The 26608-nt window shown below is 52.2% G+C and overlaps 1 protein-coding gene across 4 annotated transcripts in view; it reads right to left on the bottom strand.

Moving 5' to 3' along the window:
• Positions 1-26608, bottom strand: part of ACSBG1 (acyl-CoA synthetase bubblegum family member 1) — a 48792-nt gene that overhangs the window by 6289 nt on the left and 15895 nt on the right. The window contains exons 2-9 of one of the 4 annotated variants that reach the window (XM_060293936.1): positions 20845-20943; positions 19745-19845; positions 7118-7338; positions 6570-6658; positions 6148-6268; positions 1124-1204; positions 883-1032; positions 354-530 (exon numbers count right to left, since the gene is read on the bottom strand). In XM_060293936.1, the coding sequence (XP_060149919.1) occupies positions 354-530; positions 883-1032; positions 1124-1204; positions 6148-6268; positions 6570-6658; positions 7118-7338; positions 19745-19845; positions 20845-20943 (1039 nt within the window). The remainder of the gene's footprint in view (positions 1-353; positions 531-882; positions 1033-1123; positions 1205-6147; positions 6269-6569; positions 6659-7117; positions 7339-19744; positions 19846-20844; positions 20944-26608) is intronic. The other 3 variants (XM_060293938.1, XM_060293937.1, XM_060293939.1) reach the window with 3 other exon arrangements.

The following is a 26608-nucleotide window of genomic DNA, read 5'->3' on the forward strand; positions in this document are numbered from 1 at the left end:
TAAAAGGATCCCAAGCACAGGTGTAGTTTATGAGGCTGGGATGCAGGGCAGGGCCGTGGCCATCTGTGACCATCCTGTGATCTTACTCTGAGGGTGGCCCATCCTAGATGGCACTGTGGACCCACACACCACTCTGACTCAACTTTCCTTTATGTAATATCATCAGTTTCCCTTCTTGTTTGATCATCTGAGTCAGGCTGTGCTAATTGCAGTTGAAAGAATTCTGACTGCTAAACACATGGGGAACCGGCGTGCTTATGATGCACACACAGGGCCCACAGACACAAGCACACACTCGGGCAGGCCCTTGCACACACACTTGGACACCCACTTAGGCAGAGAGGCAGACTGACCTTCAGGGCATCAGTCTCAGCAAAGCAGACCTGGGCCCCCCACTGGATGCCTGTCCACAGGTCATAGATCTGGGCAGCAATGTGGCTGAGGGGCAGGTAGCTGACCACCACCTCCTGTTGGACTTCTGCGGGTTGGATGTCACCAGCCTGGCTGCCGTAATGTGCTGTCCATGTGATCTGGTGGACAGGCAGATGGGTCCTGGCAGTGTCTACAAAGCCAGCCCTGGAAGTGTTCACATCTGTGGCCACCCTGTGGGCTTGGGCTATTTCTTTGGAGTGTTCTTTGAACACCCTAGAGGTTGTTCACCCTCCTGGGCATCTCTGCAGGAAACACCCTGGGACAGGCCTCCCCCTCCCAATCCCCACCATTTTGCTGGGCTCAGTCTGTACCACAGACTTAAGGGTTGTCCTACTTATCCCAGCTCCCTGAGCTGAGAGACTGAAGGAAACTCCCTGGGAGTTGTTAGGGCAGGGCCACTGCCCAGATCCACCCATAGCCCACCCCTACCCATCTGGGCATCTGTCCTACATTGTCTTGACTCAGCATCACGCCCTTGGGATTCCCAGTGGTGCCTGACGTGTAGACCAACACGCAGCACTGGTTAGGCTGCTGGGCATTGATGATGGTGTCCAGGGCCTCCTCAGTCACCTCATTCCCCAGATCCATGAACTCCTCCATCTGCGGCCAGGTGGGAAAGTGCAGACAGGCCAGGTGAGCTGGGCAGGCTCACACAGACCCCACCTGCCCCACACGAGCCCTCTACCCATACCGTGTACACATTGGCCATCTTTGTCGGAGGAGGTTCTTGAAATATCACTACTGCCTTCAGGTGTGGCAGGTTTTTCCAGATCTGTATTGACAGGAAAAATAAATGGGGTTTCATTTTAAAAAGTCACCTCTTGAGAAGACCCCCATCTCCAGGTGTTAGTCAGCCTGGCAGGCACCTTGTGGCAAGGGTTGTTGGTCCCCAGCTCTGACCTTTCACTCAGCAGGACACTTGCCACCCTTCATGCATGGTTCCCCATCATGAGAACTTTGAAGCAGCCAAGGTGGGATAAGCAGGGGGCAAGGAATGACTTCTATTAAAGGAAAACCAGACAACCTGGGGCCTGGCTGAGTGCAACAGGGGACTGTGTGACTGCAGAAGAGAGAAGAGAGGAAAGGGTAGAGGGAAACCAGAACTCAGTTATCTCACTGAGTTGAGGTGTCAGAGGTCAGAATTCAGGAAAGCCGGGGTGCCTAGAATTTGTGGGACAGAATACCAGACAGGAGAGAACTATGCAGAGAAAGAGTTCTAGAAATTTCTTTAGGGGTCATCTTGACTCTTTGGCAGATTATCAACCTGCACAGGCATAGGTGAAACTTCGTGAAACTAGATGAAGAATAAATGCTGGAGGAAGATCAAGGACTGGGGCTAGAAGACAAACAAGAGCATGTACGGGACCAGAACTGTTTGTGTCTCCATCAGCCAGAGTGGAGGGACTTCTGGAAATAGAGACCCCAGAAGGGTCAGGTCTTAGGTCTGGGGCTAAATTAGCCTTAGAGGAAAGGCTATCTAAACCTGCTCTGAAAGGCTTAATTAAACACAAGTCTCAAAATGAAATTGAAAGAGAGAAAAAAAATGGAAAAAATTAACCTGCAGGAGAAAACTAAGAAGCCTAACATATGTGTAATTGGAGTTCCAAGAAATATTTTTGTTAATTGAAAAAAGTCTGAGAAATTTCCAAATTTGATTAAAACTATAAATCCATCAATTCAAGACTCCCGGTGAACCCCAAGCAGGATAATCACAAAGAAAAACCACACCAAGACACAACATAATCCAACTGTTGAAAACCAGTGACAAAGGAAAAAATCTTAAAAGCGGCCAGAAAAGCAAGATACACCATGTGGAAAGGAACAAAGATAAGAAATTATAGACTTCTTATCAGAAGCTATGCAAAGTAGAAAACACTGGGATGAAGTCTTTACAGAGCTGAAAGAAAAAAAAGGAAACCCTGTCAACCTAGGACTACAAACTAAATGAAAATATCTTTCAGAAAATGAAAGCAAAAATGAACAAGTTTTCAGACAAAGAGAAGCTGACAGAATGCATTGCCTTCAGACTTGTATTGCAAGAAATGTTGAAGATTAACATATATATGCTAATGTGTATAAAATAGATAACTAATAAGAACATGCTGTATAGCACAGGGAACTCCACTTCGCTGTACAGTAGAAACTAACATAACATTGTAAAACAACTATACCCCAATAAAAAAAGTAAAATTAAAAAAAAGAAAGAAAATTCTTAAGGAGGAAGGAAGATGAACCAGATGAAAACTTGGGTTCGACTTAAAGGGATGAAGAGTGCCAGAAATGGCAAATACGTGGGTAAATAAAAAGACACTTTTTCCTTCCTTTAAAATTTCTTTGAATGATACTTGACGGTTTAAAATACTGCATTGCAGGAGTTATAACTCACATAGAATTTAAGTATAAATGACAACAGCACAAAGTATGGGAGAGAGAAGGAAGTACACTGCTGTTAAGATTCCTACATTATATGTAAAGTAGTACAATATTATATTATAATATTATTTGAAAGTAGACTGTGATGAGTTAAAGTTGCATAGTGTAAGCCCTAGAACAAACACTAGAGGGAGAGCTAGTAAACCAATGGATAGAATGGAATACTCAAAAACAAACCAAAATAAAAACAGAAAACTCCATCCAAAAGAAGTCATGAAAGGGGAGAAAAGGATCAAAGAATGGATCGGACAAATGCGAAACAGCCAACTGGTAGTTTTATAGACAATTTTGTCAGACTGGATTAAAAGGCATGACCCAGCTGTACGCTATCTATAAGAGTCTTGCTTTAAATATAAGGACACAGGTAGGTTAAAAGTGAAACAATGCAAACATATATACCATGCAAACGTCGATCATAAGAAATCTGGAGTGGCTAGATTAATTTAAGACAAAGTAACTTTGGAAGAACAGTTGCCAGAGATAAAGAGGGACATTTCTTAATGATAAGGGGATTAATTCATCCAGAGGGCATAACAACCTAAATATGTGTATACATAACAGAGCTTCAAAATACACGAAGCAAAGACAGAACCAAAAGGATAAATAGATAATCCTCAACAATAACTGGAGATTTCAACGTTCCCTTTCTCAGTATTTGTTAGCACAAGTAGACAGAAGATCAACAGGGATATAGATGACTTAAACAACATTAGAACACTACCAATCAAGTTGACATTATTAACATTTATAGAACATTCTACCCAACAACTGCAGAATGCACATTCTTTCAAATATGCGTGGAACAGTCCCCAACATAGATCGTTATTCTGTCTACCACACCTGCTGTGTACAAATGGGGTGCTTCAGGTAGCAAAGAGTCCCAGGTGAAGAGAGAAAGTTCTTCCTTTGGAGAAGAATCCCAGCTGATCAATTAGAAAACATTTTCCCATGGCTCATAAAATAATTAATTCAGGCAAAGATCATCAGTGGAGAAAGGCTGATGGGGAATGTCACAGTGGATGAGCAGGTAGCCACCACAGGAATCCAGGGATGAAACTCAGAGTTCACTACGAGGTACCACCTGACATCACGTGCCTCTTGAGGCTGTGCCATGGGAAGTACACAGCGCCACCTATGGGTTGCTCCTGCCAATCACTGTCTAATCTGAAATGCATCAACACTTGCCATCTAACAGGAAGTGCAGAGGTTAGAGGGACAAGCTGAACAACAGCTCAGGACGGCTAACCTAGTTTCTGCAGCACGTCAATGACAGAGGTTCTCACACTTGAGCCTGTGTCAGAATCACCAGGAGGCGTGGGCCCCATACCCCGAGTTTTGGAATCAGTAGGTCTGGGGGGGTTCTGAAACTAAGCTCCCGGGGGATGCCGTTGGTCCTGGACCACACTGCTGTATGGTACGGGAAACAAAAGGTGGGGCCTTTGTTTTGAATTAAAAGACTCTTAAGAGACACCACCAAATGCAACACATGGGCCTGGTTTAGATCTTGATTCAAATGAACCAACTGTAAAAAGACATTGCTGGTATTAGATGATATGAAAGAATTCTTTGACTTGTGTAAATAAAGGTGATAAAGTTACTTGTGATTAAGAAAAATGTCATATATGTTAGAGGTATTGAAATATTCGGGGGGTGAAATGTTGTGATGTCAGAGATTTGCCTTCAAATACTTCAGCAAAATAGGTAAACTGATGAAATGAGTGTGACAAAAAACAGTGATGATGATTAAATCTGGATGAGCACTCTATGAGGGTCCACTACACTCTTCTCTCTATTTTTGTTTATCTGGAAGGTTTCATAATACGAATTTTAAATAATTACCTAGGGTGGACATTTCTGATTCAGTAGGTCTGGGCCTCGGTTTCTTCAGTGGTAAAATGGGGCAGGGAGAGGGCATTGGGATCAGATCAACCATCTATGCAGAGCGGTTGTCTCCCTGAGGGATGGGGCAAAACTATTGGGGGGCTTTTTAAAGCTCCACTGCCCTCCCCACTCTGGGGTTCTGACATGAGCGCCCACGCTGAGGAGTGTGTGACTCCCTCGGGTAAGGCTGAGGACGAGAGCTAACACCATTGCTACTTGGTAGCTGAGGCTCTCAAGGAATCTTAAACCGGTGGGGCTTCAAGCAAAGCTGGCCTGGGGGCACCTGGGTCAGAGGGCTCTGGCATCTATGAAGGCTCCAAACCTGAGGAAATCAGGGCCCCGATGAGTCCTAGGGGGCCTGGGACACCCCTGCTGTGCACTCTTCTCTAAATATTTGTCCCCTTTCTATGAAGTGAAGGGCCCAAGTGCTTGGGGAGGAGGAGGGCGAAAGGGGGTGCTGAGGACAGCTCGGGTTCACCTCAGTCTCTCAGAGCGTTCACTTTGGGCCACTTTATCTGCACCCACATCTCCTCCCCCAATCTCAAGCATTTATCCAAATCAGACAGAATGAAGGCCCTCAGAATGAGGGAACCCTGACAACAGGGTTCAAAAGGAGTGGAGACAGAAAAGGGCTTCATGCAAGCTGAGGGAAGGCCCGTCCTGCGATCCAGATCCCACAGTCCTAGGAGGTTGGAGACCACTTCTCCTGCCCTCAGGTACAGGTGGGGAGCTGAGGTCCAGGTGATATCTCCAGAACTAGGGCCCAGCCAACAAGTCAACCCGGGAGCCTCCTTTGAGAGGCAGGGAGCCTTGGAGGATCTTGCAGGCTACTGGGTGTAGCTGGGGCCCAGAGGTGCCCTCAGGCCACTGCATGCCAGCGTGGTGCCCACGGGGACAGAGCCAATCAGGGAGGGACCTTAAATGAATCAGGAGGCATCAATGCTCCAGAAAAGACCCAGCTGCCCCAAGAGACACTGTTGAGCCCCTCCAGTGCCCTGCTGTCTTCAGAAGACCCTGCGGCACTTGCTGTGGCTTAGCCCAAGCCCCACCCTGTGGCAGCCCACACCCCCACTCCCCATCGAGACTCAGACTTGGGTGCTCACGTGTCAGAGCCCTGAGCCACCCTCAGGGCACACAACCCTTCCCTGAAGGGAAAGCCATGGGGAACAGCAGGCTGGCTGGGGGATGTGTGGTATGTCCCTTGGACACTCTGGGCCTCAATTTTCAGACCTGGCAAATGGGTCGGCGGCCATTGCCCTGCCTGTGTGCGTGTGGTGGGGCGGGTTGCTGTTGAGAATGATGGAGGATTCTGGCAGGGAGGGTGGAAAAGCCCTTTGTAAGCTGGAGGTCTGTGAGGACGCCCAGCCTGACCCCCATGGCCCTGGTCCCTTTCCCCCAAACCTTCAGGATCTTTTCCAGCTGCTTCTGTGTGTCGACCACGATGATGTTGGCACGGCAGTCATGGGCGATGTACCGGCAGGCTTCGGGGGAGCTGGTTGTGTAGATGCCAGTGACGATGCCACTGCAGGAGACCCAGGAGGATGCGTGTCTGGGCAGATGCAGTGGGCCACCCCCTTGGACCCACCCCCTGCCCGACACACCCACAGCCCCCAGGCCCAGAGAGCTCCCATGGCCCAGACAGGCAGCTCAGCACAGTCGCCCTAGGCAGAGCAGGGACAAAGGTGGTGCTGGGGAGGGCCCCGGGGAAGAGATGGGATGTTGGGGACGGGGTTGGGGGCCCCTAAAAAGAGATAACGACCCTCTCTCCGCTCTCTGCCCACCTCCAACCCACTGGAGACCCGGCCCCTCCCTCAGCCACTCACCCTGCGAATACTGTGCCCACTGCCGAGAAGAACCACTCCGGGGAGTTGAAGCCGAGGATGGCCACGCTGTGGGCCCGCTCCAGGCCAAGCTCCAGGCCAAAGGCAGACAGGCCGGGTCAGCCTCTCATTCTCACCAAGCCCCCCTTCCAAACTGCAGGGACCCTGCCGCCCCCCTGAGGGACCACCCTCCCAGGCTCCCTCATTAGAGAGTACCCTGGGGGACGAGGCACTCAACAGCCCTTGCTGCCCCTCCCAGGGCCTTCCCGGGGAGCCCAGACCTCAACCCAGTGCACCAGGCTTCTCAGGCCCCTTGAATGGGACAAAAAACGAGAAGCTCATGTCACGTCCTGGCACACGGCAAGGGCCCAGTGAACGTAAACCCTCAGCACCAGGCCAGAGTGGACAATTAGCTCAATAAATGGGCTGGTTTTTACTGTTATCCTTTCTAAGGGCTTGCCCAGTGGGGTGTCGGAAAGAGGCCTGTGAGGACCAGAGCTGGAAGGCAGGACTGGGGAGGGGAGAGGCTGTGCCTGGAGGGGCTCCCTCACCTTTAGGAAGCCCTTGGCGGCTTTGCGGGCCAGCAGGTAGTATTGGTTGTAGGAGATGTGCTCCCACATGCCCTGTCGCTTGAAGCCCAGAGCGCTGAGGTCCCCGTACTTGTCCAGAGCCTCGCAGAACATCCGATGCACAGTGTAGGGAGTCTGTGGGCAGCTGGGGTCTATGCGCAGGTGGACGCGCCCATCGGCCCGAGTTGTCCACAGCGCCTCCTCTGCAGGGTCCGGGAGACCACAGCTTGGATCGTGCCAGCCCAGGGTTGTCCCCAGGGGACCCTTGGTCCTACCTTAAGCAGAGCTCCCAGGCCTCTGTTCCCAACAATGCCTTGGGCACTGGGCCAAGGGGGCTGGCAGACACACCAGGAGGCTCCCTGGAGGGGGAGGTCTGACAGCCTTGAAGGATGGGCAAGCCTCTAGGGGTGCAGCAAGGAAAAGGAGAGAGAATAGCTGGAGGGGAGGAGGAGGCCTTGGGGACCCTAGAGACATTTTCCTGCCAGCTGGGATTTGCCCCCTGAGGGTGGGCAGTCTGCAGTGGATTTGCGGCTGCCCCAGAAGAGTGGGACTGTCAGATCCTTGGGGTTTCTACCCTTCCTCTGCCTCCTGAGAATGGCTTGGGGACAGACCCAATTGACAGAAGGTCAAAGCATCAAAAATAGCCCCTTCCAAGGGGTTAGAGGAGACTGAAAACCAGCAGGCTCTGATCACTGGCCTGGAAAATTTCCCAGTCCCAGGAAATAATCTAACCATCTCTGCTCATTCTTGCCTAGTGCCAGGCCCCATGCGAATGCCTCACATGGGGATCTCATCTAGTCTGCACAACATGGGTCTGGTAGCCCCATTTTACAGATGGGGCAGCTGCAGCTCAGAGAGGTTCAGTCATTTCCCCAAGGTCACACAGTGGGAAAGGTATGCCTGAGGCCAATGCTCACACTTGGGACAGTGTCCCAGGCACAACCTAGCCTTTTTTACTGTGTGCAGTAGGTGGGAACAGAGCTTCAACATTTAGTATGTGAGATGTGAGGTGAGCCGTTGAACCCTGAGTCTGTTTTCTCAGGGGAAAGGTAAGGGTTTAGTTCTCATGGATGATATGAGGGTCAAAAAAATGAAAAAGCCTTGGCATATAGTTGGGGCTCAATAAATGCACACTTTTGTTCTTCCTCCTTTTTCTAAGTTCTCCAGATCATTTGCAAAGGAGGCTTGGATGGGTGGTCTAGATCCTTTTGTCCATGAGGCCACTTTTGGGGCCATGGCGGTCATTCTAAAAAGGTGACCCAAGGGTGGGGGAGTGAGGGCTGACTAGGACCACAGGGGCTACCCTGCCACCTGCTAGCCAGACCCATGCTGAGATGGAGAGGTCCCACCTCCTTGGATGTCCATCTCGAGGCGGGACCAACAGGGGTCCTGTGACCAGCCCTTCCCCGAGGCAGCAGATGGACTGATGACCTTGTCTCTCCTGTTCAACACTCTAAGGTTTCATGTGGACCCTGAAGTTGGCAGAAAGAGGTAAAGATCCTGGGGCTGGGACAGGAGAGCCCATCCTTCCTCCCATGGAGGCCAAGGATGGGGGACAAGGGGACATATTCCGGCCCAAGCAGAAGAAGGGAATGTCTGAGGCAGGGGAATGTCAGCCTGGGAATGTGGGCTGGGGCAGAGAGAAGGTCACCCAGTGCCAGGCCTTGTGTTCTGACAGAAGTCAGAACCATGCTGGCTGGCGTCCACCACCTCCCCAGGCTGAGACCCACATCCCCAGGTGGAGGCGTGAGCCAGGGCCACTGAGGACCCCTCTCCAATCACTTCTCAGACATCTCTAAGCCCCTTTCCCATATCCTGGGACCCCAGCCTGGCAGATCCCAGTGATCAACCTCTTTAGGGTCTCCAGTCCCTGCACAAGGTGAAAGTCCATTCACATGAGCAGACCAGGGCAAAGACACAGGCTGTGGAGTCAGGTCGATCTGGGTTCCAATTCCGTTCTGCCACTCCCTGCTGTGTGACCTAGGAAAGTCTTTCTCCTCCTAGCTCCATTTTAATCATCGTCAAACGCAAAGGGTTGGAGAGGTTATGGAGAGACTGTAGCCCTCATACAGGTGGCGGGAATGTAAAATGGTGCAGGCATATTGGAAGCCAGTTTAGCAGTTTCTTAAAAAAATTGAACATAAATCTACTATACAACCCAGCAGTTCCACTCTTAGGTATCTACCCAAGAGAAACGAAAACACACATCCCCACAAAGACTTGTACATGAATGTTCATAGCAGCATTATTTATAGTAGTCAAAAAGCGGGAACAACCAAATGTCCATCAACTGGTAAGTGAAAACTAAATGTGGCCTCTCCACACAGCGGAATACTATTTAGCACTAAAAAGGAACAAAGTACTGATACAGGCAACACCATGGATGAAACTCAAAAACATGTTCGGTGAAAGAAGCCAAAAGCAAAGGACCATGTATCGTCTGATTCCATTTCCATGGAATGTCCAGAAAAGGCAGAAATGATAGAAAGCAGATGAGTGGTTGCCTGAGGCTTGGGGTGGGAATGGGGAGTGACTACAAGTGGACACCAGGGATCTTTTTGGGGTGATGGAAAAGTTCTAAAATTGGATTGCTGTGATGTTTGTACAACTGAAAATTTGCTAAAAATCATAGAAAAAGTGACTTTTTTCAATGAAAGAGTGACAAATCGTTACACTTAAAATGGGCAAATTCGATGGCATATAAAGTACACTTCAATAAAACTGGTTTTAGAAATGGGAGGAAGGGGAATTCCCTGGTGGTGCAGTGGTTAGGACTCTGCACTTTCACTGCTGAGGGCCTGGGTTCGGTCCCTGTTCGGGGAATTAAGATCCCACAAGGTGCGTGGCACAGCCAAAAAAAAAAAAGAAGGGAGGAAGAATGGAATGCTGACACACAACCTCCTCACCCAAATTGGGACAAGAATTCCGTGAGGTAGCCCGGCCTGCGTGCCCAGAGCCTGGCAGAGTCACTTCCCAGTAGCTGGTAGCTCTCTTCCTTTCCCTGGTACAGATTCCTCTTTGTGCTTAGACCAGAAAAGGCACATTTCTCCTGTGGGCACTGCTAGATGCTCATGCTGCGCTCCATTTACCTGTTCCCCCAGGCTTGCCAAGATCATCACAGGTAAGGCTTACGCTCTGCTGTGGAAGCTTCCCTCAGCCCAAAGTTTTAACTCTAACTTATCATCTTTTAAGTTATAACCTTTTCTAAAAAATCACAAAGCAATACATATGTGTTCTAAGAAATAGAAAACAATTTAGAAGTACATGATATAAAATGGGATAGGGCTTTCTTAATGCTGCCTGTCTGAGTAACCACTGTTCACATTTGGTGTATGTCATGCTTATACAGATATACATACAAGGAATTCATTTTAATTCTGTTGCTGTTGTTTTTTTATCCAAAGGGGAAAAAAAAGAATCGTGTTACTATTGTATTACTCAAGGGTAGCAAACCCAAAATGCCCATAGGGGATAGGTAGGTAATGTACCAGCTTCATAATAAATAATATATAAGAGTAAACAATAAATGAATGAAGTGCCCCAGAATCTGCATGTGAAACACAGAGGCACAGTCTTCATTTTCACAAAGAAATAGGCTCCCTCTCATTTTCCTTGAGACACATGGCCCTTGTAGTCCACCTTTTGTTTCTCTGTTTTTTGATAAAGACAGAGAAGAGTACAACGTTTTACTAAGGAAAGCTGCAGTACAAGGGTAGTGATCACTGCCCCGACCCCAGCCTCGGTGTCAGGGAGGCAACATGGAGTGGTGGGGACTGTGGGGTGGGGGGAGCACACGCTTCATCTAAAGGGGTGGCTGCTCCTTGGCTCTAGGATTTGGTGCCCAGGAGGAAAGGAACCTGAGGGCTACCTGAAATCTGGTGTTTATGTGTGTCATCTGATTTTTAAATGTTGGCTCCTACATTCAGACAGCCATTAGCCAAGTCATCCGTTTTTAACTTCCGTGACATTAATGTATCTCTCTCATTGTGTGTGTGTGTGTGTGTGTGTGTGTGTGTGTGGCTGTGTTGATACGGCTCCGTTGGCCACATCGTAATTTCGTATCATCATGTACATATCACAACCACTTCCCCATTGAAAGACACTCAGATGATTTCCAGGTTTTAGCCCTTAGGCTTTCCAAAGGACAGATTTCTAGACGTGGGTTTACTGCATCTGAAGAAAAAAGCACGTAAAATTTTGTTGGACGTTTTGGACAGAGTTCCTTCACCTGATTTCTTCTCTCCCACTAACTACACGGTTCTGCCTTTCCCCTGTGTTAGTTTTTTATCTCATGGTGCCTTCGCTTTGGGGTTAAGTCACCTCACATCCTTCTCAGAAGGAGGAAAGAAGGAATGGACAAGGGAAGGAAAGGCAGTTGGTCCGTGAGATCAGTCTCCTCTTAGCCCAGCTGCGTTGTGACGGGGATGAGAGGCCTGGCCCCTGGTGGACCCACGCCCTTCGGGAAGGGTGACCAGGCAGTGCAGCTCCGGCCCAGCCCTTTCTCTCTACATTTACTGCACAGGCTCAGCTGTCTGAACCCCAGACTAGCCAGAAGGGAAGACTTTGGTGGGAAGGGGCCTGCCCCTGCCCTTGGCCTTCCAGAGGCCCAGTCATTCTCCTTCCCTTGAAGGAATTAGAATGGGCACAGCTCCCATTTACTGAGCACCCTACTTGTGCCAGGAGGGCTGCGTGCCACCTTGTTCTATGACCTCGTGTTTAACAACCTTCCATCCTGTGAGACTCACAGAGGCTAAGTCACCGCTGGCAGAGCTGGGATCCCAACCCACAGTCTGACTCCCAAATCCACACAGTTCCAGTTGGCCAGTCCTGGGAAAGGACTGTCATGCCTCCTGCCCAAGTCCTGCGCTGGGGCTCTGGCTCGATGACCTTGGGCAGCCAGGACCTCCGGCCACTGCCTCTTCCTACATTCCAGAGGCTCCCAGAGTGACCTTTCTGAACCCATATCTGACCTGTTCAAAAGCCTCCCACATCTCCCCTTGACCACAGGGTGATGCCCTCACTGTGGCCTCTCAGGAAGGCCCTCCCCAAAGGGGCTCGCCAGTCTCTGCCCACCTCAGCACAGCCAACCTCAGCTGCTCCCGGTTCCCTTAATTCCCACCCACCCCCGGGCCTTTGCCCATGCTGTGACTCTGCCTAAACCACCCTTCCCCCATCACATCCACCTCTCCCACCTTTCACGCCCCAAGTGCCACCCCCTCACTGGGGACTTTAGTGCCTGAGCCTCACTGCGGGCCAAGTCCTGGTTGGGTCTGCCTCTCCCACCAGGCTGGAGGCTCTCAAAGGCAGGTCTGATTCCTCCCTGCGTCCTGAGCACAGAAGCCTGGACCCGAGAAGAGGGCAGGGGGCCTTAGAGGAAGCACAAGTCGGTCTCTGTCCCACCCCAGTCCCAGAGGCTGGATTGAATGACGGTGTGTCCAGGGGACCTGGGCCTTTCCCTCTCTCCCTCCTCCCTTCCCCCCAGGATGGATGAGGGTGGTGCAGGACACACTGCTGCCCAAGTACAGAGAGAGGCGGGCCCCCAGAGCAGATGCCTGCCCAAGTGGGCCACGCGGGCTGAACCTCCGTCCTGCATGCTTGAGAGCCCCCAGGTAGGGCCTGGCAAGACCCAGCCCCGCTCAGTGCCCTCCTGACCTGAGTCCACCACAGCTCAGTGGCCTCAGGCTTAGGAACTGATGGAAGTGAAGATAGATGAGCCTCCCTGGCTGCAGTGCCTCATCCTCTCCCGCTTCTCATGTCCATGTATCCCCACCTCTGGGCCTTTGCTCACTCCATTCTCTCTCCCAATCTCATCTCTCTCGGAAGAGAAATCTCTGGACAGTGAGGTAGAAGACCTACCTATCAGCAAGGTGGACAGAGCAGTCAGAAGGGGTCCTTTGCCCACAAAGCACTGGATATTGGCCCTGCTCCCCTGGCCACAGCAATGAGTCCAGAACCCCATGCCCTGCACAGGGGCCATGAGGTCACCGTGCTGGGCCTTGCCCCGAAGCAGCGCTCCTTGTGGGCAGTGACCGATCCACTCAGAGCCTCTCTCTTGCAGAGTTGGACAGTGACTTGCAGAGATCATGACAGATCCACCGAGATCAAGGGGTGGTAGGAGTCCTAGCACAGTGTGGGGAGCAGAGAGAAGCAGGCAGTGGCAGTGCAGCAGAGAGGGGCTGGGTTTGAGCAACAGTGGTTGTCACCAGAGTGGGGAACCACGGAGGTCTCTTTCTTGCCATCCCCACTGGACACTTTCTAAACTTCCTTTCTTCTCTGCCTGTCCTCATGATAACCTCCATCAACTAAAGCCATCTGAACTCACCTATCTACCTATGTACCTACCTACTTACCTACCTTCCTACCTACATACCTACCTGGGTTTCTCCTCAAATCAAAGAACATGAAGTAGCAAAGATGGAATTAGACAAACAGACAACACCCACTGTTGGCAAGGGTGCTGTGCCGTTTGGAAGTGTGAATTGGTATGACTTTCCTGGGAGCGATTTAGCAATAAATATCAAAGGGATTAAAAAAGAAGTAACTTCTGACACAGCAATCACACTTCTAGAAAGTACCCATGGGAAACAATCAGAGACACACAGAGCAAGAACAGGGAGATGGATATCTTAGCAGCTCTGTTTCTATTAACAAAATCATTGGGAAAAACCCAGTGTCCAGTAGGGGGACATGATAAATTCTTTAGGGTACAGCCCTATCATGGATTCATAGGCAGTCATCAAAATAGTATTTAAAAAATATTTAATGACACAAGGAGATGTCCAGAGTATACCCTCAATAGAAAAAAAGGGAACAAACAAAAGTGCATATAAAAATGCAGAGAGAAAACTAAAAAGATCTGCATCAAAGTAATATTGTTAAAAAGCTTAGCACATGGTGTGTGCTCAAGAAATCTCTCTCCGTCCTTTCTGACTAGACTCTGAACTTGTGATGCAAGCCCTGGACTTGCAATAGATGTTTGCCAAAAGAATAAATAAAACTGAACATGTGATGCCCATTGGGGATATAGACTGAGACCTCAGTGGTGGGGGAGCGGTGGGGTGTAGGGCATCCTTGAGCAGTGGAGGCAGGGCATTCCTACACATAGTACCATCAGAGGGAGAAGAAACTGAGTCTCAGAGGGGGAAGGAATGGCCAAGGTCACAGCAAGTTAGGGGCAGAGCTGGGACTGACTAGGACAAGACCTCTGACTGGCAGCTGCCTTGCATCCAGTGGCTAGGGGGCTGGTCAGTGAATGAGGTTTAGGCCCGGGGGTCCATGGTCTATTCCTTTGGGGATGGTGTTGGCGGAAGAGGAGAGTGGTACCTGAGTCCCCTGACCCTCTGCCACAAAGTAGGCTGCTCAGAACTGAGCAGGAGGGAGGCATCACGAGTGGGTCCAGGGCTGCTCTGGTACGTCTCAGCCAGCCTACCTGCAGGTGATTCCTTGGAGGATAGCAGAAATATAAGAAATCGGGATGGGTTGCCAGACCCTTAAATTTGTCCCCATCCCCTCACCTCGAAACTCAACAGGGGCATAGGTCTATCCCATGCCCAGCCATCTCACTGCTGCAATAACAGCCCACACATGCCCAGGACCCAATCAAGGTCCCTATCACCCAGCAAGGCACCCCACATCCAAACCAGCCCTGATTCCAAACGGCATCCGAGGGTTAGATCTATGGGGAGATCTACAGAGAACCCAGCTAGCAGGCAGCCTGCAGCCAACAGCCCCAAGCACACACCTGGAGAATGTCCGCTGAGCACTGGGGGCGGGCTGTCCCAAGGCCCCGCTTGCACTTTGTCCTGCCTCTGTCTCGTCTCCCGCTCTCTCTCTCATGTTGCCCCACCTCGTCTTGGCCAGACTCCGGCCTGTGTCTTACAATCACCCATTGTGCTGGGAGTGGTGAGGCAGGCAGGGAGCTGTGTTCTCTGGGGCTCTGGAATAAAGGCTCCTGAACAGCAGAGGAAGTCACTCTCAATTAGCTGGGAAAGGGAGAAACACGGAGAGCAGAGAGGAGAAGCCCAGGGTGTTTTCTGCAGCCTGTGGGAATGGCCTTGGAATGAAGCTGATTAAGAAGAAGGAGGGAGACACTGATCCTGGGTAAATGTGGTTCTAGGGCCGGGACAGATGTCTATCTTCAGGACACGGCATCCTGCAGCTCCTGATGCAAAGGCTCGTCTGGGACGAGCACCAGGGTGTCCCTCTTCATACAGGGACCCTTTGCTAAGGGTCTTTGGAACCTGCTTAGCCCCATGCCAGGCACTCTGGGGATATATGAGGGGAAGAGCCCACGGTGGCTTCAGGACATGATGAGAGATTAGGGTCAAGGCCTGCCTGGGCCAGAACGGTTTGTCCAGCCCTTGGCACACCTGTGGCTTGACAGAACTGGACATTTTGATGAGGGAAGAGTTTTTACAAGGATCCCCAGAGGCTCCGCTTTTTTCAGCTGGCGTGGCTGAGATTACCACCTGTTCCCATTTCCTCTGACCTCTGGGAAGTCGTTCTACCTTCCCCTACCCCCACTCCCACCAGAAGCTGAAATGACAGCGATCCTCTGCCTCACACTGTGCCCAGGGCCCCTCCCTGCCCCCCAGCTGCAGGCTCTGAGCTCCCTGAGGACAAGGGTAGTACCTGTCTCCTTCCAGACAAAACACCACGCATGCCCTTGAAACATTTGGGAAAGGGTAGAAGCGTGGGACAGAGGGAGGCCTGGTGAACAAGCTGGGCTGAGCTCCCAGCCTCCTGACCTCCAGCTCAAAACTCCCCAGTGGGTGTGAGAGTTTCCTAGGGAGAGAGAGTGCAGGGAACAGGTCTGGCCAGCACCTCCACCAGCCCCATCACCGGCAGCTGCTTGCCTTAGATCCCCTCCTCTTCCCTGTGGTCTTGACATTGCCTTGATCCAGCTGGGGTTCACGCTTAACCCAGAAAGGGCTAGAAAAAAATGTATGTCTAGACCCAGCACAAGGCTGCCTTTGTGTGGAGGTCAGATCCCAGCTATTCTGTGGCCCAACTCAGTGGACCTGTCCCCGGGAGAACAGCCATCTGGGCAGCTCAGAGCCCAGCCTGGGGACCAGAGCTTGAGCACCCTCCAGCTTCTTGGGAACTCAAGGAGACCCAGGTGAACTCTGATTCCTGCAGGCAAGCCTCTAAGAGCTCTCCAGAGGGACTGCAGCTTGGCAGTTAGGAGGCAGGGGCTGGCCAGGGCATGCAGGAGGGGAGGGGACCACACCTAAACAGTCCCAAAGAGGCAGTGTGCCAGTTAAGACTTCCACATCTTACTAGCTGTGTCATTCTGAGAACTCACTGAACTTGTCTGAGCTCAGTTTGCCCTACCACATGAGAATGATAACAGTGCCTACCCCACTGCTGCCATGAAGAGAAGATGAAAGATGAAAGTTTATCCCTGAGCACAGAGCCTAGCAGACGGTAAATGTTCAGTAAAAGTTGCTCTTATTAAGGTTCAGATGTGTGGGGAAGAACGATTTAACCCACTGTAATCCGCTGAAGACCCTCTCCCCAAACAGTCTTTGGGACAGATAGTTGCCCTTCCTCAATTTTATGGAAATGGCAGCTTTGAGGCCCCTTCCCACACGTGGCTGCGCCACAATATCCTCTCCCATACAGAGTCTGGAGCCAGGACTCTTGGAGCTGCTGGGGAATCGGGCAAATAAGCCTCAGGGCCAGGCCAGCACACAGGGGGCACTCAAGCCATGGTGAATCTGGATCTTACTGCAGCTGCGTTCCAGAGCTCCCCCCACTCCACCCTTCAAAACCCTGGAGGCTACACGAGTTGGGGTTCGGAGGAGTGTGACCCACAGGGAAGGCTTGTGGGAGCCAATGAGGTCTGGCACTGCCCTGGGCAGTGCCTGGGGTCCCGTGGGCAATGGTGCTGAGAAGCCTCCTCAGCCCCTCCCAGATTGTCCCCTTCTTCTTATCACCAGCCCTAGATGCTAAACTCCCAAGGGCAGACCACTCAGCTCAGGCCCAGGCCCAGAGGGAGCTTAAACGTCTGAGGCCAGCTAGAGGTCCTCCTCATCCAGGAAGCACCCTGATCACCCAGTTCCCAGGTAGCAGGCCTTCCTTCCTCAGCCTCTGTGTGCCCTTCACCCAGAGCCTGTCTGCCCTCAGACTAGGAGCGCTCTGAGGGCAGGATACTGTCCATCTCAGTATCCCCAGCAGCCTAGCCCTGCGCAGAGGATGGAGAGTCCAGGTTCGCCCCCAGCCTGGCTGTCCCTACCAGGTTCCCGAAGTCCTGATAAACCAGAATGGCTCTGCTGCCTCCCCTACAGTTGACTCCTCCTTCCCCACCCCTCCTTTAAAGTTGGTGGCCCCCTTCCCACCCTCGGCCCTTGCCTGGCCCCTGGCTGCCAGCCCTCTCTGATGGGTCCCTCTCTGGAATTCCCTGCCCACTTGTTTGAAACCTGTCTGTTCTCTGTGCCCCGCTGCTGCAGTGCTGCCGGATGCTAACTAAGATTAAGCAACTGAGGCCCAAGGGGCTCGGATTACTTGTTCCTCCTTGGAAACACTCCCGACACGGAATGCTCCACGGGACGCTGAACTTGCACCACATTGGCTCCTTTCCTGCCCCTTGAGTTGCAAAACACCAATGCCATCACTCACAGTCAGGACTTCTGAGCTCCAGGGCTTTGCTGTGCACAGTCCCCGGGTGCTGACAGCTGCTCTATAAGCGCTGCAGAGAAGGAATTATCCAGTCCAAGGAAAGAAAGCCTGAGCAAGCTGATGGGACCTGCCAGAGGTGACGCAGCAAGCTGCCCTGGCTCTCGGGAAGAGAATGTGGCAGCTGCCTGGGCCCAGCTGGCCCCTCTCCTGGGCTCTCTCGGTGCCTTTCAAACCCTTCCCCTCAGAAATCGGTCAATGCTTTCCTTGGTCCAGGTCCCTCTTCATCTCTAAGGAAGAGCAGAGAGGCAGAGTCCACTCCAGGAAAGTGCACACCTCAGGCCAGATCCCTGCCGAGGCCACCCCAAGACACCCAGCCTGGGAGAGGGGCAGCTTGTCTGATGGCAGCAGCGAGCCCCGCCGCGGTGAGGGGATTGGCGTTTGATCTCCAAGGGACCAGGCAGCCTGGGGAGCAGGGTATCTGAAGGCCTGGTCTGGTGTCTCCCCTTGTTACACCTTTTACGTCTCAGCTTCCTCACAGACCATGGGCATGGTGACCTTCGCCCAGCTGTCTGCCCTCCAGCCCATGACAGAGCTTGTGACAGAGCAGAGAGGTCCCAACTCTGTTCCTGCCCTCACATCAGGCCTGTCCTCTGACCGGGAAAGCCAAGTCAGAAGAAACGCTGAGGGAAGAGTCTTCAGAACAAAGGCTCCAGTCCTCTCCGCCTTCACTAGCCTCTTTATTGCCCCATTTGGGGACCCTTGGAACTGGCCTCCCCAGCTAGTCCCACTTCGAATGCTACCACCCACTCCCCTAAACCCACAATCCCTGTTTAGCCACGAGGAAGACCCTGGATGTACCCACATCGAAGAACATTCTACGAAATACACAAGCAGGGCTTCCCTGGTGGCGCAGTGGTTGAGAGTCCGCCTGCCGATGCAGGGGACACGGGTTAATGACCCGGTCCGGGAAGATCCCACATGCCGCGGAGCGGCTGGGCCCGTGAGCCATGGCCGCTGAGCCTGCGCATCCGGAGCCTGTGCTCCGCAACAGGAGAGGCCACAACAGTGAGAGGCCCACATACCGCAAAAAAAAAAAAAAAAATACACAAGCAGTTCAACAGTCAGCTTGTCATCTCCCCCGACCAGCTCCCACCCAAACGAACGCCCAAGGGAGCTGGAGTGGCCTCGGGATCACCATCTGCCTTCTCTGAGGAGCCTGAAGCTGGGCAAATCACAACTGAGCTAACCAGCACCTCAGAGGAAGCTCTTCACCCGTGAGACGTGACACAGATCAGCGACAAGACAGCAACAATGTTCCATCCCAAGGACAGCACTGAACCCGGGAGGCAGTGATCCTCTGTGCCACGCACCGATTCCTTGCATTTTTTTTTAAACGTCTGTTGTTGCTACAATATTGTTGTACAGCCAATAAAAATGAACAAAAGCTGTGTTATTATCATTTTGTTGACTCGTCAGGGTAAGTGATAACTCTGTTTCTCACAAGGTGCAATTATCTGGAAGTGAACGTCCTTGAAAGAGCATGTGGCCTCCCAAGCTTCCAGAAACATCTCTGCCAGCTCGGGCCGGCCAGCCTGCCCCTGGGCCCAGTCAACCCGCTTGGACTCTCCAAGGCCTTGCTTATCTGGGCCTCCTCCCATCCTTCAGCAACGGCTTGCCCTGGATGAGGCCCCAGCTGTCTTTCTACCTCTGACCTCTCTCCTTCCCAAACTTCTTGAAGAAAAAAACTTCCTCCCTCTTCCTTCCATCAAGCTTGGCCCTGATGGCGGCAAAGAGGGTAGGGGCGTGGTGGGGTCCCTGTGGGCATGGAGATCAGGATTTCCGCCTTCCCAGTCCCCCAAAGTTCTGTCCTGCGTGGGTCCCCTGGCTTGCTTCGTTAGTGTCCCGTCAACCCCCTCCAGCACACCCAGTACAGCTCCATCCCTGCCCTGGACCACCCGGCTCTGCCCAGCAGCCTCCCACCTGGCTCACCTGGAGAATTCAACTGGGCATTTTTCACCTTCGCTGGGGACGAGAGCTTGAGAGCACGGCTTAGGGGCTCTTTGGAGACTGTGTGCCCGTCAGTCAGGGAGCTGGCAGGGGAGGGGAAAAACAATTGTTAGAAGATGGCAGACTGGCCTGGGCTCCCGATGCTGGCCCAGAACACGTCTCAGCAGCCCCGGGGGTGACGCTGGCATCTCTGCCTCCCGGGTGAGTCAGGGGACAAGACCTTAGTAGTTGCAGGAGTTAACCTCACCCCCATGTCACCCTCCCCCTTCAGGTTCTAAGGACTCAGTAGAAAGAAAAATCAAGTCCTGCTCTGCTTTAATTTGCTGTGAGACTCTGGGCAAATGCATGCCTCTCTCTGGGCTCAAGTGTCCCCATCTGGACAAAGAAAGGCTTGGGGTCTGGCACTGGAGGAAAACTTTGAGGGTTGGGAGGTGCCCCCACCCCCTTTCTCTCCACCCCCACCAGCCCTCAGGCTTTGGGAATAGCCATGCTTAGAAACTCAGAGTGGAGCTGAGGACACTCCTACAGCTCTCACGAGTCCTAAGCAGGCCCCCAAGTGAGGCCCTCTCCCCTGCAACGGTGTCTGTGAGTGTGCCCTATGTCCATGACCTGATGGACAGAACAGGCATGGGACCAGGGAAATCTGGGGCTCTTGCCATCTGTCTTCACTCCTGGCCCAGATCCCCCTTGCCTCCCAGGCTTGGCGGCTCTGGACAATGAATCTCCTCTTCTGGTCAACACAGCCCACGGGGTTACTGGGCCTCCATTATCAACTCAGCCTCACTGCTCCTTGACATGATTCCTCCTCAGGGTTCAACTGGCCAGACCTCAATCTCCTGGGTGGATGAGCAGATGGGGTTCAGTATACACCTCAGGGTCAAGCAGGATTACTCAACTCCGGGGACACCTTTCACAGTCATCGGGTATGTAAACAGAGCCTACTGGAGTTGTGCAGTGTGCAACCTGTGCAGCTGGTCTTGGCAGCCCTGAGGGCAGGACCCTGGCTCCAGGGAATCCCACCTGTCTGTCAGGGTGGGGCTGGTCCCATCCCTACCTAGTCCCCAGGCAGCTTGCTCAGTTACCTGCTTCTCACATTCGTCCTTACTCCTTGCTGGTACCGCAGGTTCAAATTAAGTTTGCAAACACATGCAGGCCCACCTGGTGCCAGTCTGTTTAAGAACCTGAGATAGGTTTTAAAGCAAAAGACATCATGAGGTTATGAAGGGAGGGCAGTGAGGAGGAGGGGGATGAGTGGGGTGCCAAGCTGGTCCCCTTCTTGGGAACTTTGTGAACAAGGCTGGGCCACGGGGCTGAAGCAGCCCTTCTGTTGCTATGGTGACCTGCTCCAGGGAGGCTGCCAGAAGGACTGAAAAGATGACAAAGCATGCTTCTGGGGCGAGGCCTGCTGTGCCAGGCAGAGGGAAACAGAGGGTTCTGAACACCGTGGGACTTGTCCTGCTGACTTTGGATCATCGGTTACTGCCATTACTCTCTTGGGTTGTTGAGTAAAAGCTGCCTCCACCTTGGGACAAAGAAGACTATAATGTTATCAAATGACTCCTGCACTCTGGGCTCAGACAATTACAGGGCAAATGGGGGGACACGCACATAACTAGGCGGAGGGTCCCACACTGAGAGTCCGGGGGAGGACTGTGAACTTGGTGTAACATCCATGCTCTATCTCGGCCCCTGTCCTCCAAAGATAGGGCTGCCCACAGGGTAAACCAAGTGCTTAAAGCCAATCAGCTTTTGAAATCACCAGCTGTGGGCAGCCACCCCCAAATTAGCCAAGGCATCACTGGCTGTAATCTCCCACCATCTTAACTGCTTCCTCACAAACAAGCCTGTTTTTAAATCCTCACCATCAAAAGGTACAGGCAGCATTTCTGCCACCTAATAAAATTTGCATAAACTGGTTCTGGTTTTAAACTAGCTAAATGGGTTTCCCGGGTGGCGCAGTGGTTAAGAATCTGCCTGCCAATGTAGGGGACACGGGTTCGAGCCCCGATCCGGGAAGATTCCACATGCTGAGGAGCAACTAAGCCTATGCGCCACAACTACTGAGCCTGTGCTCTAGAGCCGCGAGCCACAACTACTGTGCCCACGTGCCACAACTACTGAAGCCTGCATGCCTAGAGCCTGTGCTCCGCAGCAAGAGAAGCCACCGCAGTGAGAAGCCCGCGCACCGCAAGAAAGAGTAGCCCCTGATCGCCGCAACTAGAGAAAGCCCGCACAGTAACGAAGACCCAACGCAGCCAAAACTAAAATAAATTAATTTAAAAAAAACCACCTAATTATCCAAATGAGTAAAGTATGCTCTTCCTCTTGGTTTGAACCTTCAAGATTTAGTCCCCTTAGGGGGAGGGTATCCTTGTCCATCATCTGAAACAGAATTTGCTGGACCCCCCTATAACTTTTTCCTGCTCACTTCACTCAAGGTCATACTAGTAACAAACTCTACAGGTCTGGCTTGTAACACAAAAATGAGCGAAACTGCATCGCGTCGAGGGCCATCTGCCCCTTCCCAAGGTGGCTGCTGCCTCACACGTCTTTGTTGGCCATGGTCGTCTTTAGTTTTTAATTCTCACCTGCATTACTAGTGGTCATTTCTTGCCACTGTCACTGTGCCGGCCTGTAGCAACTCACCTCCCTCCTACTTTACAGGGTTTTTTTGGTAGCAGACTAGGAAATAAAATATCCAAGCTTGTTAGAATTGTCAGTTAACTCAGAGGAGATGGCTTCCAACGTGAAATTTATAATGTTTTCCTCAAAGAAAAGAGATTTGGGGAGCAATCCCTTCAGTTTTGACTCCTTAAAAGCATTTTGGGCCCCTTCTAATTCTTGCTGCCATGCCAGAAGGAACAAGTGGCTGGTAAATGACCCCAGCAAGTGAGGTACGACTATTATAGTCAACACGATGAGCCGGGCAAAGGTGATTGACACGGTATCCCCGTCATTCTGGAATCTTAGACTCCTCCTGGAATACAGCGCTCCAGAACTTGGCTCAGTCCCAGAGGCGGAAGTTCCTAAGCAGCAGAATGACAGTTATGGTGGGAGAATGGCCCAAGGAGGCTGACTTGCCCTGCTTTACTCATTCCTAGGAGGAGGAAGATCCAAAAAGTATCCCTGGTGAGGACGGGAATTGCTCTCAACCCCAGCTCACACTACACACACACACACACACACACACACACACACACCATGAGCATCTTGCCTTTACTCACTTTCACAGAAGCAAAAACTTCTTCAGCACCTGCCCAGTAGCACAGGGAGCAAGAAAACACTTGAAGGGCATGTATGAGCAGACATATTGTGATGTGTGTGGGGCAGGCAGAGGAGTCTGGGAGAGCCCGCACTCTCCTCTCTCTGAACTGGCTCTCCTTTCTCCTCCAATCTTGGCAGAAGAGCTGATGGGAACCATTTAAAGACACAGCCTGCCAAAAGCTTCCTTCAGCTCCTCCAGGAAGTCCTCCCGGATTATCCCCAACACCTCTCACCCTTGTAGCCCTCAAACACTCAGGTTTGGGCTTTGAAGGCCACACGTGGCTTGGGAAGCTCCTTGAGAGTACGGGTCATGTCTGATTCAACCCTGACCTCTGTCCCTCAGTACTCTCTGGCATGCAGTTGGAGCTCAGTAAATGTTCGTTGGATCTAATTGTTCCCAAGTTGTCACTATGCGTGTGACACGTAAGTCGAGGGGAGCCTTCGTTTTCCATGTGAACCCCTCATGGATGGGGATCCATCTCCTCTTTATTTCTGTGGCTCTTTCTTCCCAATCAACCCTCTGCTCTGTGTGCAGTAGGTGTTCAATAAATGCTTTCTTGAAATAATAGAGCGTTGAGATTTACCAGAGTCGGCCTGTTCAAGTCACTTTACTTGCCGTACAACCTTGGGCAAGTCACTGTACCTCTCTGAGCCTAGGTTTTCTGCCTAAATCCTATGACCGTTGTGAGGATAAGAGGATACATGTAAAGTGCTTAGTAGATCAACAGCTCTCATCCTTACTGGTGAACTCTCATGGATCTTTTGGGGAATAAGTAGGAAGAAATTCTTTGGTGAGATTAGGATGGTGACTAAGAAGGGTGAAAAGAGCCAATCCAAGTCTGGGGGTCGAGACACCCTTCCAAGCCTGGGTACTCTCTCTGGGAGGCAGCGTGGGGGCCGGGAGGTGGGAAGAGGGTGGGATCCTTGTTCCTTACATGGTCCTCAGGGTGGAGCTGGCAGACCTGAGCAGGAGTGCCTCTGGCATGGTCCCTGAGGGGTGGCCACACCCTGCGAGCTCACCGGGGAGAGAGTGAGAACCTCAGAGAGCTTGTCCCAGCATTCCCCGGGAGAGCCGCATCAGCCCCAGAGAGGTCCAGAACCACAAAACCATCCTGCAATAGAGACACAGCGTGAGTCACCTCGTGGCCTGGCTGGGCTAAGGGGGCACCTGCCCTCCTTCCTGGACACGACTCACTGGCTCCCAGCCTCGGTACCGGACTGCAATTTACCGCCTCCTAAGCCCACATGCTCTATTCGCATCAGGAACAACGCAGCATTGCAGGAGGTGGCTGCCTTTGGCCTCCGGGCTCTCTAGTCCCCAGGATCAATCGGTCACCAGGATGAGCAAATACATCAAATTCTTGGGCCTCCTGCTTTGCAAAGACTCTTGCCCACTATTGGCAACCGTCCGGCCCCACACCGCCGTTTCTTGTTCTGGTTCTCACCTCTCTCTGCTCTGGGGGCAAAGGGAGAACCCTACTCCTATACGCCACAGGATGTTTTCAGTGGAGGGCGTTGCCCAAATACTTTCCCAAATCCTAAAAACCCCAAGTAGGGAGAGGAGCAGTGCCTCCTCCAAATCCCAAGGTCCTGGCCACACAGGCTGGTCCCTCTGCACAGGCTGGAGCTCTCAACAGTGACCTAGTCTGCAGCGCTGCTTCCCACGGGTTTCCCCATTCCCCTGCACGGTGGACCCCACGCCCCCCACTGCTCTTTAGTCTGCATGACCTGCCCGTCTCACCTCAAAGATCAGTGCCCCTGAAATCTCTCTTGTGATTCCTGACTCCCAACTGGAAGACCCCCACCGAGGACTTAGAGAGGACTGCATGCCGCGAGGGTCTGGCTGCCGCAGGGCACTCACCTTCCTCCTTGGGGCTGGCAGGCACAGAGCTCAACATCCCCTGTGCTCCTTCAGCTAAAGCATCATGTGTGTCGGAGCCAGTGCTGCCAGGTCCCCTGGTTCCAGGTGATGATGCAGTGGGGCTGGGCGTCAGTGGGGACCCGCCCCATCCTGCCTTGGGCCTGCGGGTGAGGTGTGGCCCCAGATACCTTTGACCCATCTGGCTCAGGTCCTAGCTGCTCACCTGTGAGGCTTACATAAAGAGGGCAGGAGGCAGGGGAGGGGTCTAGATGCCAGTGCAGGTGGGCGTGTTGGCTGTCATCCTGGGTAGAGCCACACAAGGACACTGTTCCTGCCACTGGGCCCTCTACCTGGAGCCAGCCCTGGGCCCCAGGGGCTGGGCAGGAGGTTTGACTTTTTTTTTTTTTTTAACTTTTCTTTACTAAATGCACTCATTGTGCCAAGTGCTTTATGTGCGTTAGCTCTCTGCATTCTCCCAACAACCTAATATGGAATGTAGTAATAGTCTCATTTTGCAGGTGAGGTGAGAGGCCCAGAGAGTTTTAGACTTGTTCAGTGTCACACACCCAGCAAGAGGCAGAGATGGCATTTGAAATCCAGGTCTCCATAACTGGCCCTGAAACCAGGACACCACATAAGCTAGATCTAACCATTATTTGCATCATAAAATTCAGCCAGGGCTTCCCTGGTGGCGCAGTGGTTGAGAGTCTGCCTGCCGATGCAGGGGACATGGGTTCGTGCCCCGGTCCGGGAAGATCCCACATGCCACAGAGCGGCTGGGCCCGTGAGCCATGGCCGCTGAGCCTGCGCGTCCGGAGCCTGTGCTCCACAGCGGGAGAGGCCACAATAGTGAGAGGCCTGCGTACCAGAAAAAAAAAAAAAAAATTCAGCCAACAGCTCCATCTCACATGGCCTCTGGCAAGCCCCTCTTCCACGGTAACAATATCTCTGCACGTTGCCCTCTTGTCCTCAAACGCCCCCTCCACTTGCACCTCATTCCAGAGACTCTCAGGTTTGTGGCAGTAAACCTGCATCTTCTAAAACCTTGGCCATGCTCTCTAGAAACCCCCCTCCCAACCACTGTGCTGTTTCGCCTCCCACTCCCATCACCCCAGAGTTACCTCCCCACCTTAGTTTTCACCTGCCAACTGCCTTGGGGTGAGTGGGGATTGGACGAAGTAAAAAAATGGAGGCAGTCCCCCTGGGTGTTAAGGGGAACTTAAGTCCTAATTCGAAGGCTAAGAGTCAGGGCATAGCAGCAGGATGGGGCAGGAGTTGTTCCAAGGCCCTCCACCCAGTCAGATGGCAGATGACTTCCAGATTGCTACACTAAGCTGGCCTGTCACTACCAGCACACCAGCTTCAAGAGAATTCTGCCCTTTCAAATTCCAGTTTGTTTTTTGGCTGCAGTGCATGGCACGTGAGGTCTTAGTTCCGCAACCAGGGATTGAACCTGTGACCCCTGCATTGGAAACGCAGAGTCTTAACCACTGGACCACCAGGGAAGTCCCAAATTCCAGTTTCTTAATGGCCTTTTCCCCCAGTGATCCTTGCCCACTGACACCTCAGGGCATCCTGAAAATTTGGGTTTGGGGTGTTGGTCCTGAGCCTCCCATGAGTTATGAGCCCTTTGAGAAACTGCTGGAAGCCCTCCCCTGGCCCCACCATCCATGTTTGCAGATGGTCTCTTGCAGTTTCAGGGCACCCAGGGGGCTTGGGAA

Source organism: Globicephala melas, chromosome 2 (genome assembly GCF_963455315.2).
Source record: "Globicephala melas chromosome 2, mGloMel1.2, whole genome shotgun sequence".
Taxonomy (NCBI): Eukaryota; Metazoa; Chordata; class Mammalia; order Artiodactyla; family Delphinidae; genus Globicephala; species Globicephala melas.